Here is a 12,912-nt window from a genome sequence, read left to right on the forward strand (position 1 = left end):
AAGTTAAGCACAAGTTCGACGTCGAAAAGGCAACTCCGGCAAAATAATGGGGTTAAAGTGGATTAGAAGTGATTGAACTTATGGGAGGGCAGGGGTTATTAAAAATGTTTAAGATCTGTTTTAGAAATCTGTGTAAATTGTGTAAACAAAAATGTTAACCATAGGTATTTGCTTATGTTCTTGTATTTCATGACAAAATAGTGATGATAATGTAAATTATGAACAAACTGACAATAAAAATTGTGGTGGAATCTCTGTTTGTGATAACCTGGTAATAATGATGAGAGGAAACACTCTGCTCTGTGATGTTTGATGATTCCTCAAGCAGGGATGAGGAGCAGGCTAACTGAAGAGCCCCTGACTTCTTTTCCCATCTAAACTAACTCTGACCACCAGGTGACCCAAACTCAATAATGCCAGTTATCAGACTGCATGCAACGTCTTCTGGAGCAACAAAAGTATTTTCACTATACCACCAAAAGAGAACGGCAAACAGATGCTGTGTTCAGTAGAGGTGTGAAGAAATAGCGATACAGCAATATATTGCGATACTTTGACCTCCAGTATGATACCAATATTTCAACTTTTAATATTGATATTTTTTGTAATAAAAATTCACATTTTAGTTGAGTTGGAAGTATAATACAACTTCAGTATTTAAAAACAATAAAGTGGAAAAGTTGTTTTCAATTTTGAGTAATATTGTGTGATTTACATATACACCTTCCCTAATTTTTTCTTAGTTTACTGTGTAGAATATTGCAATATATCACAATATTGTGATATCGTGATATATCGTGATACTATCGTATCGTGACCCAAGTATCGTGATGCGTATCGTACCGTGAGGTTCTTGGCAATACTCACCCCTAGTGTTCACATATGCACTAACCTTCTGAAAAATTCAGGTTGTGCTGCATGTGTGAACACAAACTAAACTGGCCCCTGACAAAACCAGAATTTTTCCTGATGACCCCTTAATACAATTTCTGTAAAAATTCAAGGGGAGTGTAAATGCAGCAGGTCAATAGTCAGGAAATTCTTCTGCAAGCAAAAGGGCAGGGCTAATAATGTTTGTGTCATGTGACCTACACAACCTACTCTTTTCTGCCATTAGCAGAAAGAGTAGGTTGTGGTACTACAGTAGTCACCATGTCCTACCTCCTGATCAGACATGGGCTTGGATGAGATTCTGACATGTGTGAATAGAAAGTTAAAAAATTTAAGTGTAGGCTGTCTTGACATTATGGTAATCTTCAGCTGTGCATATGTGAAGTTCTTCATTAACTTATCATCAGCAGCTACAAAGCCACATTTGTGTTTGCTAAGGCAGAGAGGTCAGAAATAGGTCAGAGTCAGGATTTTCCCTTTTTAGTATTACTACGAGGTAGGAAGTGTGCCGCCCTCATTCATGTCCTGTCTGTAGTCTGTGCATGTCTCACGAGTGAACTTTGGAGTGAAGGGGTGAAGCCGGGGGCCAATGTGATATGCACGCTAACAGCTCTGGCTCCCCTCTCTAATAAAGACTGGAGCCTCGACGTATAGCAAGCAAATGCTTTTCCTCAGTCTTGACTGTATTAAGTGAAAAACGAAAATGGACCCATGCTCTGAATCATGGTGCGCTGAAATGAAATGTGATGACTGTGTTACATTAAAGGCAGCCCTAGCAGTGGATTGAATTATCCCGCTGTACGTCTTTCAAAGGGTCCAGTCATTTCACTTTGGAGTCCAACTCCTGGCACATATGCCGTCGTCTACTATACTTCATAAAGACCGCACACGATAGAACAAAAACACTATGTTCCAGATTTTCTCCGTAAATCAGACATGAACACTTTCACTCTGCAAGGTATTTATGGTTTTCATTACATAGCAGTCAGAGTAAATTCAACAGGACGTTAATATAGGTTACAGGATGTGGGTGTGGACACTGTACCATGCACAGTCAATTTTCCTGGTATGATATGACGGACAAGGTTTTGCAAACTGACCACATTAAGATGGTTATGTTAGGTTGACTGAGGCTGGTCTTACAGGACAAAATTGGAAAGCATAAATTTAAAGTTGGTGCATTATCATAGAGAAACTTTAAGGATGACAGCCCGCCCTGCCTTGAAAATCTGGCAACATTCAAGGACCCTACTGTTTTGCAGAAGCTATCACAGAAGCATTTCTCTAAATCTCCACAATAAACATGCTCTGATGTCAAGCTAGCCAGCCACTCCATATTTTCCAAGAGGAAACTGAGGCATGTCTTCATGGATAATGTTCAAGAAACAGATGACTGCATACACGTGCACACACACACACAGAGATTCACACACATGCACGCACACACAAGGGGAGGGCGAGCAGACTCCCATCATATTCCAAAACCAAAACAGTGCCATCCACCATCTTTGCCACAGCTTGGATGCCATTGCTTTTTTCTTTTTTTCTTTTTTTTGGCTGACACACACACACATACACATACACAAACACAAATGCAGGAGGGGTGACAAACTGACTGGGGTTTGTCAGCTCGGCAGGGGGATGGAGCCATCTGTCCCAGTAAAGGGTTAATCCAACCAAAAGTAAAGGCCATGGATTCCAGCATTTTCTAGTCATCACATTTCTAGCTATATTCTGGCTACTTGTTTTTATTTCTGTTTTTTATTTTGGGTGTTGCAGGGAGGAGGGGCTACAGTGCATCATCATATGGAAACATCCCACCATAGTCTGCAATCTGTACAAATCCAAAGAGTTCTCCTCAATATAGTGTTTTCAGGGTATTACATGTTGAGGAGGGCAGCTCCTGTCATGACTGTTCAATGATTGGCATGGATGTCTTTCATTTGGGATGGAGTGTTTTTGAGTTGGGGGGAGGGTGTTTTCCCTGCTCCGGCTGGCTTGAAGAGGCTTGCAATGAAGAGGCAGTGCACACACACAGAACCACACCACAATGAGATCAAAACAGGCCTTTTCTCTACCTGTGCCATGCCCCGTTTTCCCTGCATAGTAAATGTTTTAAGCTCTAAATGATTCCCATACAAACAGACAGACAGACAAGGAAGGGGAGGGGGTTTCTGTAGACCGGGGGAAGGGAAAAGAGATTAGAATAAGAAACAAAAAAAAAAAAAAAGGAAAAAAACCTGAAGGGCCAGTGTGAAGCTAAATCAGCCAGAATCCAGCCTGAAAATGCCCCCCGCACACACACACAGCCGGCCTTTGTCTTTCTATTCCAGCCAGAAAAAAAGCACCCTGGGCTTGCTGCTACCTACAGCAACATGGGAAATGGAAGAGAGAGGGTTTAAAACGATACATTTAGAGGGGCGGGAAGGGAGGGGGCTATCCACATGAGATGGATTGAGAGGAAGAGAAAGAAAGAGGAAGGATGGAGAAGTAGAGGCTAACCTTAGCATGCTGGACGCTCCAGACAGACAGACAGACAAACAGACAGGCAAGCAGGCAGGCAGCGGTTCGCTGCTTGAGGTAATGGCTCCCAATATGATCAAGTGTGTCAACAGATCTGCCTTAATACAACCATCGCAGGGCTGGAGTGCTTCCACCAGAAACACACACACATATGGGAAGTGACACTTTTCACACACACACACACACACACACACACACACACACACACACACACACACACACACACACACACACACAGAGGCATCAAACCAGGGCACATACAAAAACAGACAGACGCACGCATACCTGAGACAGACAGATAGACACAGACAGACACACACAGCTTCCGTTTGACCACAACACATCAGCCTCCATTACTGCCAGCGATGTGCCTCCGTCTCCCCCGCTCTGCTCCTGATGCCTCCTGCCTGATGCTCAGCCATCCTCACCGCCTGCCTCTCCATCTCTCTCCATCCCAACCCCCAACCATTAAATCACAGCAGCCCTCAGTCTCTCTCTCTCAAAATGAAACACAAAACACAAATACCTCAGTTAGGGAGCCAGTGAGGGGCTTATTCTTCTCCTTCCTTCCCTTACAGTCCACTGAACAACACCACGTCGATAGAATACAGAGGGAGCAAGAAAAATCCAATCAGGTGTGGATGAGTGGAAGAAAAAGCCAGAGCAGATTCACATTTCCTTCTCCAATCCACCCTCCCCTTCCTCCAGCCGTGCGTCTGTCCTCTGTCCAGCTTTGGCTTTGTGATGCTAAGCTAATGGGAGCTAGGCTAAGCAGCATCCACACATTGGCTTATAATGCGCTCCGTCTCATACCCACACACACACCAATGCTCGGCTTCTCTCTCTCTCTTTCTGACTGAGCCCCGCTGTCTCCCGTCTCGCAGGCACCCACATGCACCCGCCCACCTCCCCCCTCTTGCTCTCCTTCTCTCCCTCCCCTTCTCCTGGCTGGTCACCCCTTTTTCTTTCTTGTTCTCACAGATCCAGTCATGTTTTTTTTTCTCCCTCTCCTACACTTCTGTTTCTTTCTGCTCCTTACAGATACTGATGTCCTGATGCACACAAACTCTTGCACATGCTCCGGGTGTCAAACAAGTCCCAGACAACTCATCCTTGACCAATGTGTGAAGTGGACAGGAGTTGGTGGCAGAATCCAAAAAAGGCAAGCGTGGACAGACTGAGCTGAGACTTGAAGGAAAGATTTGTAACACGAACTGTGTAGGAAGGCGTAAAAATGAGCTGAAGAAATTGACAAGTCAGTCAAATAGGATCTCAGAAACATTCTAGGACACAGACCTTCTTACAACAGGTGCCCTAGACAAGAGCATAAATAGATCAGTGGCATTAATATACTAATATGACAGCTGTAAGAATGGTGCAACTAATGAAAGCATGCCATCAGAAGCAGCTCAAACATCAGAGGAGATTAAAGATTAAATACACACTAGCTAGCCAAACAACTGGTGATCATGCATTACTTAAGTGCAACCAATCTTTGCATGCATGAAAAACTTAAAACACAACTCTGCATGTGCCGGATTCCTTTGTTACGCCCTATGGTCAGAGGAGGTAGGGGGCTGGGAAACAGCAGTGCAAAAGTATAAAAGGGAGGAAGGTCAAAGGTCATGTGATGTGCAATTCTCTGCCTGATATCCCTTGAATGTGTCCCCTTTTGATGCTTCATATTCACTCGATAGGCAAGCATCCACATTGGGATATAACATCAGAGAACTTACCTAATCATAATAAACCTAATTGATTCAGTTTTTGAGGGAGGATTTGATTGACACTTTTGATCAAAACAATTTAAAAAAAAAAAGGAAATTTGAAATAGTCCCTGTTGCCAGACATGCAAAAATTCCAATAACATCCCTGCAAAAACAAAATCAAGTGCGACATTTTTGGACAAAATTTGGATCTTTCTTTCTCCAATTATTCATTGGCAGTAGCATTTCAGAGACAATTCTTGTGATTATTAATTTCCCCTCCAAAAAAATTGTATCTCATTCATTACTGTACACCGACTGCCAAAACACTAACCTATACAGTCAATATAGTAAACAGTTTAATTTAGAAATGAGGCACCGATGAGATTAGTCAGCATCCAAACACAACAAGGGCTTACATTCAAGGCATACAAGCAGGATAGCAGGATAGCATGATAATGATGTTTATGGCTATAATCCATGACAATTCAAAATACACTGAGTTGTCAGCTATTTAAGTGAAAACTAACAAAATGAGATCCTACATTATGGTGATAATGTTCTGCTGGGTTTAACTGGTATTCAACTTGATAATGATCATGGGAGCTCTACTTTTTGATGTTTAGCCGCATGGATTCATACCGAAATGTTTGGCAGTTTGTTTTGTATTCTTGAGGAAAACTGACGGTACTTTTTCCAAAAATTAGACTGTTGCTTTGTTTAATGGTGTTATATATGGGCTAATATAACGTAATCTTCTAGTTAATTGTGCTATCATCTGACTGAAATGCATCATCATCTGCAAACTCCTATAAAAGGCTGGGAAACAGTATGAGCTGCTATTTACACTAATGGAAATGAAGTCATTCACATTTTAAAACAAGCTCAGACACAGAGAGGCAGAAATAAGTAGGAATAACATCCTACACCGCCTGTTCAGAGAGAAAACAATAACTTGTGCATACGACATCTGTGCTAATTCTGCTTGTATGTGCAACATTGTTGGAGTTGTGCTGAGTGAATAGAATATGTTATTGTAGAGTTTGTGTGGGCGTGGTAGTGGGGGTTATGAACCAGGAGCACAACACCCATCACTCATTGTGTTTGACAGCAGTTCTTTGAGTCCTGCTAATGGTGTTAGCTTTACAAAAACACTTCCCCACCAGCATGAATTCAGCTGCTTTTGTTTACTCCACAACCTCCTCCTGATCCACCTGCAGCATGCTGGGACACCATGATACAAATGTAAACAAACTGATACTGGCATTTGTTGTGCCTCTTGTCCCTCTCCAACAGGTGTTTGATGTATCAAAAAATCAAACAAAGATCAGCAGCCATTGCTTTCACGGAAACCTTGGAAGGATGGAAATATACTTATTCACATACGATATAGTTTCAATACATGTCCATGTCTGTGTGTTCAATGTGAAACTATATCCGGCAACTTAGCATTAAGACAGGACAAGAGGGAAACCTGTAACCTTGCTCTGTGCAATAATACAGGCTGATATTGCGTCTTTACTCTAAGGTGACCCCAGGGGACCTCAGGAAGTAACCTTACTCCAAAGGTATAGAGTGACACGGGACCTCCACCAGATCCGTATCCGGTCCGTCTCCGATCCGCTGCGGTCCGCAAAAATAGAAGTCTTGCGTATCTGATCCGTTGAGTTCCAACCTGCCGGATCAGAGACGCAGCTGGAACGCAACGGAGCGGATCCAGTGGAAGTTAACAGATTGACTAGAATAGAAACCTATCAGATCCAGTGCTGTGACGGATCAAAGGCATAGTTCTGGTGGAATTTGGCCTTGAGGCTAGCAAATCTGTTCCAGCTGTTTTACTCCAGTCATTATGCTCTGGTATTGGTAATTATGTCTTTGATATAAACAAAATATCAAAGACAAGGTCGAAATCAACATGTATTGTATGGTCATGACTCATGATACTAGCTGACATGTTAAGGAAAGAAATACGAAAAGCTGCTATTACCAGGCTGTGTTGAAAACTTGAACTCTGATTGGTCAAAACCCCATAACAAAAGTGATTGATTTTCAACATCAATAGTGATGCCAGGAACAACCTGATCACACACGTCACATCAAAGCAATCCGCATAAAAGAGCACATTTCACCTCTGTCTGTTGACACTGGCAAAAACATACTGTAAGTATCCATTAGCATTATACATTTGCAAAACAAAGTTTATGCTTTAAGGTTGGCCTTAAGAGTTAGGACATAATGAAACCCAGGGTGGGGCGAGACCCCTCTGTTATGCATCAGGGTCTTGCTCAACCTGTCGGGATTCTAATTGGTGCAAGCATCCTCAGCCACACCTTATCTTTAAACCATCAAGAGCCTGTATAACGGATGCAGAGACTGTAGTAAACTGTGGCCATTGCACATAATGTCTAATGCAGGGAAATTCAAACTGGGTTAGTTTAACTAAGAACAAGTTTAACAAGGAGGGTCTGTCATTGGAAACACGAGTCCAAATGTTTACCTAGCCATGACAAAACCAACATCCTTGGTGTAAAGCATGTCACATAGCAGACACTCAACACTCATATAGCAATGTGTCTGAAGCTTACCATTTAATATGTATTTTGCTGTATTTTGCCTGTCTCCATTCACCAGTGAGTGAGTTAGAGCATTCCCTTTGTTCTGGTAAAATGTTGTGATTTCATCTGTGGGTGCAATCTGTAACCTCACCAAACCAGCACCCAACAGGCTGCTTTTGTAAACACTGCAGACACCCAAATACTCATGCACATATGCACACACACAGAGGCAGACACATTCCCAAGTCAGATCATGTCACAAACTCTACAACACAATGTCCTATGTGTACATATGTTGATGTTAGCTTGACTAGCTAGCTAGCTGCAGTCTTGATTTGACTGCGTGAGAGTGTTTTTTTTGCATCTCACCATTCCCCCCCCTTCTGTCTCTTCTCTCTCCACCCATCCCCCCCTTTTGCCCCCTCCCACACCAAAACTCCACCCCACCCCCATCTCCATCTCCATCCCCGCGGCTCCTGCCCCCACCTCCCTCCGAGCCGTCCTCTTAGCCTATATACGGGCTGTCCAATCGTCTGTGCTGCTAGCCCCCACAATTCATCACACATGCACGTGAACACTAGCCCCCCCTGCAAACCTGGCTCATTTGAGAGGCAAACACAGAGTCATCAGCATCACAACCTCCACAGCAGACAACATTGCTACTTGCCTAGAAGTAGGAAATCCAGAGCTCTCTTGTCAAGACTTGCAGACCCAGAATGCTTTTCAATCAGGCATAAACCATACAGAGCATTTTCCTTCTTCCAGCCACTGCTCCAATCCGCTGGCAGGGACAATGAGAAAGAAGAGGAAGAGCGATCCAGAGGGAGAAAGGCAGCAGCAGTGGCGGCAAGAGGACGTGAGGCAGCAGTGTCATGAGTTTGGGGGGGTCAGGAATGAGCGCAGGATAGAAGGGGTGCAGGGCTGGTTAGGAAAATGGAAGAATTTGGAATGCTGAATCTGCGGATGAGGTGACCACAAGGGAAGCCGACGGACGCCTGAGCAGATGGGGGAGGGTGTGAGAGCTGTGCCTTAAATTCTAACAGGGTTTTAGGAACATCTGAGGAAAACAAGTTTCTGTTTACAAGCATCTTCATCAAACTTGTGCTTTTGAAGAAATTGATCTGAGGATGTGCAGGACTTCTCTGATCTATGCAAACTAAAATAACAAAGGAATTGTTTTGGTTTTACATGTATTTAATATCTATTGTGGAAAAAAAACAAAAAACATTAACTTTTCTTTTGCCAAAAGTAAGCCCACTTCTAAGTTCAGGGGGACTTCCTAAAATATAGTTGTTGGATGCCAAACGTGTCTCAGCCTACTTCTCTGGGAAAAAAATATATATATATGCCTACGTAGATTTTAGAAGTGGTGGCATGCGTGGGCGGTCTAGAGTAAACACTGACTGCCTGCCAGTCCGCCACCACAGTGAACTGTGGTCAAACTCGCTGTGGTGCATTCAGCCTGGCAGTCCAACCAACACATTTGGCAATGCTCAAAGGTGGGAAGTCAGTGAGGGATCGTGTCCTTTTGGCTTTCCGATGACTGTATCCTTGACTCCCTTTGTGTAGAAACTGAAAGACTTTAGTGAGATGAATGAAAAGAGACGTTTTTCGTGATAGAAAAAGACTGTTTTGGTTGTGGATATAAGTGCAGTTAAAAAAGGTCATAAATCAGGTAATATCTCACTGTATGGTAGTGGGATACAAAGTTTATGGCAATCCCTATCATATTGCATCATGAATTCAGTATCTTTACAAATATTGTGGGGCCACTGGTGATTCCCTACCCTACATTGTACATTTCAGCACAGCACTGTTGCTAACATTTATGCAACTGGAAAGCAATCCTCAGAAAAAAATGAGTTGTGCATCTCCCTTGGCTTAGTTATGGTTACAGTAAGGCCAAACTAATATAAAAATCATTGCATAGTACAGCTCTACATTTAGGTTTTACATGTCACTACTTAAAATGGGAAGTGAAGTTATTTTTTCTCTAATTGTTGCTGCAATTCTGCACAAAACACCTTGCATAAATGTACCAATGAACAGAATACCCTCTGTCCATCATTTAGTAAGACTTAACACTTAAAAACATGACTTTGGCTTACATTACAAAGTTGACTCTGACAGTCTGTTGTGCACAATGTTGTACTGTGGATAATATTATTGTTCTAGCTGCAACTAAATGCTCAATTTTGCCTGATTCAAAGGCAGCACCAACAACCACAGAGACACTCCTCCATCTGTTTCTCCACCTGCTTGCTGTGCATTAAATCACACCTACACCTACACAAGCACATGGACGGTGCATTGAACAACCTTTGGACATGCGTCAACATGGACACACACTGACCTCTTGCAATCACAGGCCAAGACAGTTGGAGTAAATGAAGCTAGAATTACAAATGCTTTGCTGTATTCACTGCTCTGGACTTTTCTTGGGAATGAAGGTGATTACATTTTAATTATTCATGGATTGTGGACACTCTAACAAGCCTTCCCATAATCAAAAGAGGTGAACAAATCTAAGCTGCAGTAAGTTTAATATTATTTCAACATTAAGAATGTCACTCTCCTCCAAGTGCAAACCAAACATCACAGTCCAATAGAATGGATGTCCTGGTAACATCTTCGTGCTTTGTATACTGCTGATATCACAGGGATTTTACTGGAGTACAACAGACCACTGGGGTTTTGGCTGTTATGGTCAAACCTCCACCTTCCACCAGTGTCTGCCTGACATATGGCAGCAGAGGTAATGCAGATAAAGTCCCTTAAACATGCCCCCTGAATACAGATTGTAATTTGTACTGTTAATTTATTTATTTCTTTCTGGTCTGACTCGAAATACACACAGACTATGCTAGGGCTATGAAAAAAGTTGTATATGGGGGAAAGATAAAATTAAGAAGCAACAACAAGAAGCATGCCTTATTTGACCAAGTACGCATACAGTGTTTTTCTTTGTGTACATCAATAATTTTGATGTAGAAGTGATGTGTCTCAACAGGGGTGTCACCAGGGATTCTGGGGCCCCTGAAAAGATATCTCAGTGGGCCCCATCCCCACAGCCAACCCTGCAATTGCTGCTATAATACTGGTTTATTTGCATTAAACAAAAATATATGCTTAAAACTATCCTGGTTAACTGACTCAAATCTAAGCTACATATCAATATCATTTTTGTTTACAATTTCTCCAAATGTAACTGCACAATATTGACTGTCCACCTCTTTGAACAAGATTAGTTGAAGCCAAGTGACTTGTTGAATAACAAAAAGAGGGCATTATTTGGTATAATCGAACCTCAAGAAGTAAAATAAAACTCTAAAAACCTACAGTTTACTTTCAATCAGATTCAGTCACACGTCATGCTGTGAAAATATGACAATTCCCCACTTAAGGCATGAGATGAGCATTTCACAGAGCCGGAAAGAAATTCCAGAAAGGAATTCTGAATGTTTGTTTATTTATTCAGACAATTTTAGTTATCTTATTGCAGTTATAACAAAAGAAAAGAAAAGTGTAGTAGAAAGCACATTTAATTTCAGGCCATTTAGGGCCCCCCTCCCCACTTGGGCCCGAGGTAGTCAGTCCCAATTTTCCCCCCACTAAGATGCCCCTGTGTCTCAATACATTTGTGGGATCCATAGACATCTCAATGACATGATGGTAAATATTGGTATTCAGAATATATCCAAACATTGTACCAATAAGAGGGGAATCAATTCTTGAAGTTGCCCTTCTCAGCTTCTTGTTGTGTCTTTTTGCCTCTCTATCTTCATGCTGTGTCCAAAGCCAGTAAGAATTCCTTCATCATGGCGATGAAGAGCCTGGCTCTCATTGGTGCAATAGACTGATTTCAGCGTTATATGCAAATTAGGAATAACACAAGACTGGCATCGTGCAGCAATGTTCATCAGCCTAACCATCTTTCTCTTTTATCCCCCCCCCCACACACAGAGGGAGCTGCACAGTGACTGCATTTATCACCTCACTATTACAGCGTTAATGTGACCATGCCACATCCTGAGCACCATTCCATCTTTGTGGGTTGTTTCTCATAACAGGGAAGAGTAAAACACTTCAAATATCCACTTCAGCTTTTGAGCAACAGCAGCTTAAAGAGAAATATGCAGGATCAAAAAACAAAAGTGCCTTTAGATCTTTGCAACAGTCAGAAGGAAAAAGAGTCAAAGACATACGCCTGTATTCCTGGATTACACAGGCAGCTCTCACTGAGCAGATACTGGCTCGGGATAGATGGGTGAGGGGGTGAGGGACTTGGATGAGGCCGCAGTGACCACAGTGTGTGGTGTCATTGATCTTGTGCACATGAGACAATACTATCCTGTCCACTGAGGAGGAGACTAGTCCTTTAAATGAACACACAACATTAATACAGCAAACACTACGCTGACTGATGGAAGATGGAAAGGGGGAACATTGTCACAATTTACTGCCTTTTATCAGCTTAGGAGGTACACAGAAAAGTCAAGTTCAGGATGAAGAGGGATGCTGTGTGATAAAGTCAATACAAACATATGGTTAGAACCAAGGGGGGTATGAAGCAAATAACCTGCCTGAAAACAGTACTGGTAAAAAAGCAATTGGAACCATGCTCACACTGGACTGGAGAATAATCAGGCTTTATTAGACAACCATCCAAAGTGTCAGCTCAATCATTACATTGATCAAAAGCTGGTCATGCCTGGAGCTAGGTCCGAGGCTAACACTGACCTTCCCCAAAGCTTTGTGTTCTCATGTGGACATTCACAAAGATAGACTGTGCCATAGGAATGCTCAGTGGGATTTCAAACAGGCATAGTGTGTGGAGTAAACTAGCCAGTGTACTGTATGATCAGGGAATGAACAACAGGCCTGCTTAATGCCAAGACATGAAGAAGACATGAGAGCAGAGGCGGCAAGACATAAATCAGGGGAATGACATATCGATGTGTGATGAGGTTATGGACTCACAAGGCACGGCGTGGCGGTAGAGGTTGTCTCGTATGGTCTGCTGCAGTTCGTGGTCGGCCGAGGATTTCTGGAAGCGCTGGCTCAGGTAATGTTTCAGGTCCTTGTTCAGCTTGTTTCCTGTCGTAGTGGACACAAACAGAAAAACATGTTGGAACAAAACAACCATAAACCAATACGGCTAGCAGACATCAGAGGGATCACATTGACACTGTTAGTATTCACAGTGAAGTGTCAAACGACCACACAGTTTGTCTCCC

The 12,912-nt window shown here is 42.6% G+C and overlaps 1 protein-coding gene across 1 annotated transcript in view; it reads right to left on the reverse strand.

Moving 5' to 3' along the window:
• The window catches only part of magi1b (membrane associated guanylate kinase, WW and PDZ domain containing 1b), a 168,498-nt gene that overhangs the window by 70,084 nt on the left and 85,502 nt on the right, over positions 1 to 12,912 (reverse strand). Inside the window, 1 exon segment of the mRNA XM_034684800.1 lies at positions 12,656 to 12,772. Coding sequence (XP_034540691.1) covers positions 12,656 to 12,772 — 117 coding nt within the window.

The sequence above is a fragment of the Notolabrus celidotus genome, chromosome 1, assembly GCF_009762535.1.
Source record: "Notolabrus celidotus isolate fNotCel1 chromosome 1, fNotCel1.pri, whole genome shotgun sequence".
Classification (NCBI taxonomy): Eukaryota; Metazoa; Chordata; class Actinopteri; order Labriformes; family Labridae; genus Notolabrus; species Notolabrus celidotus.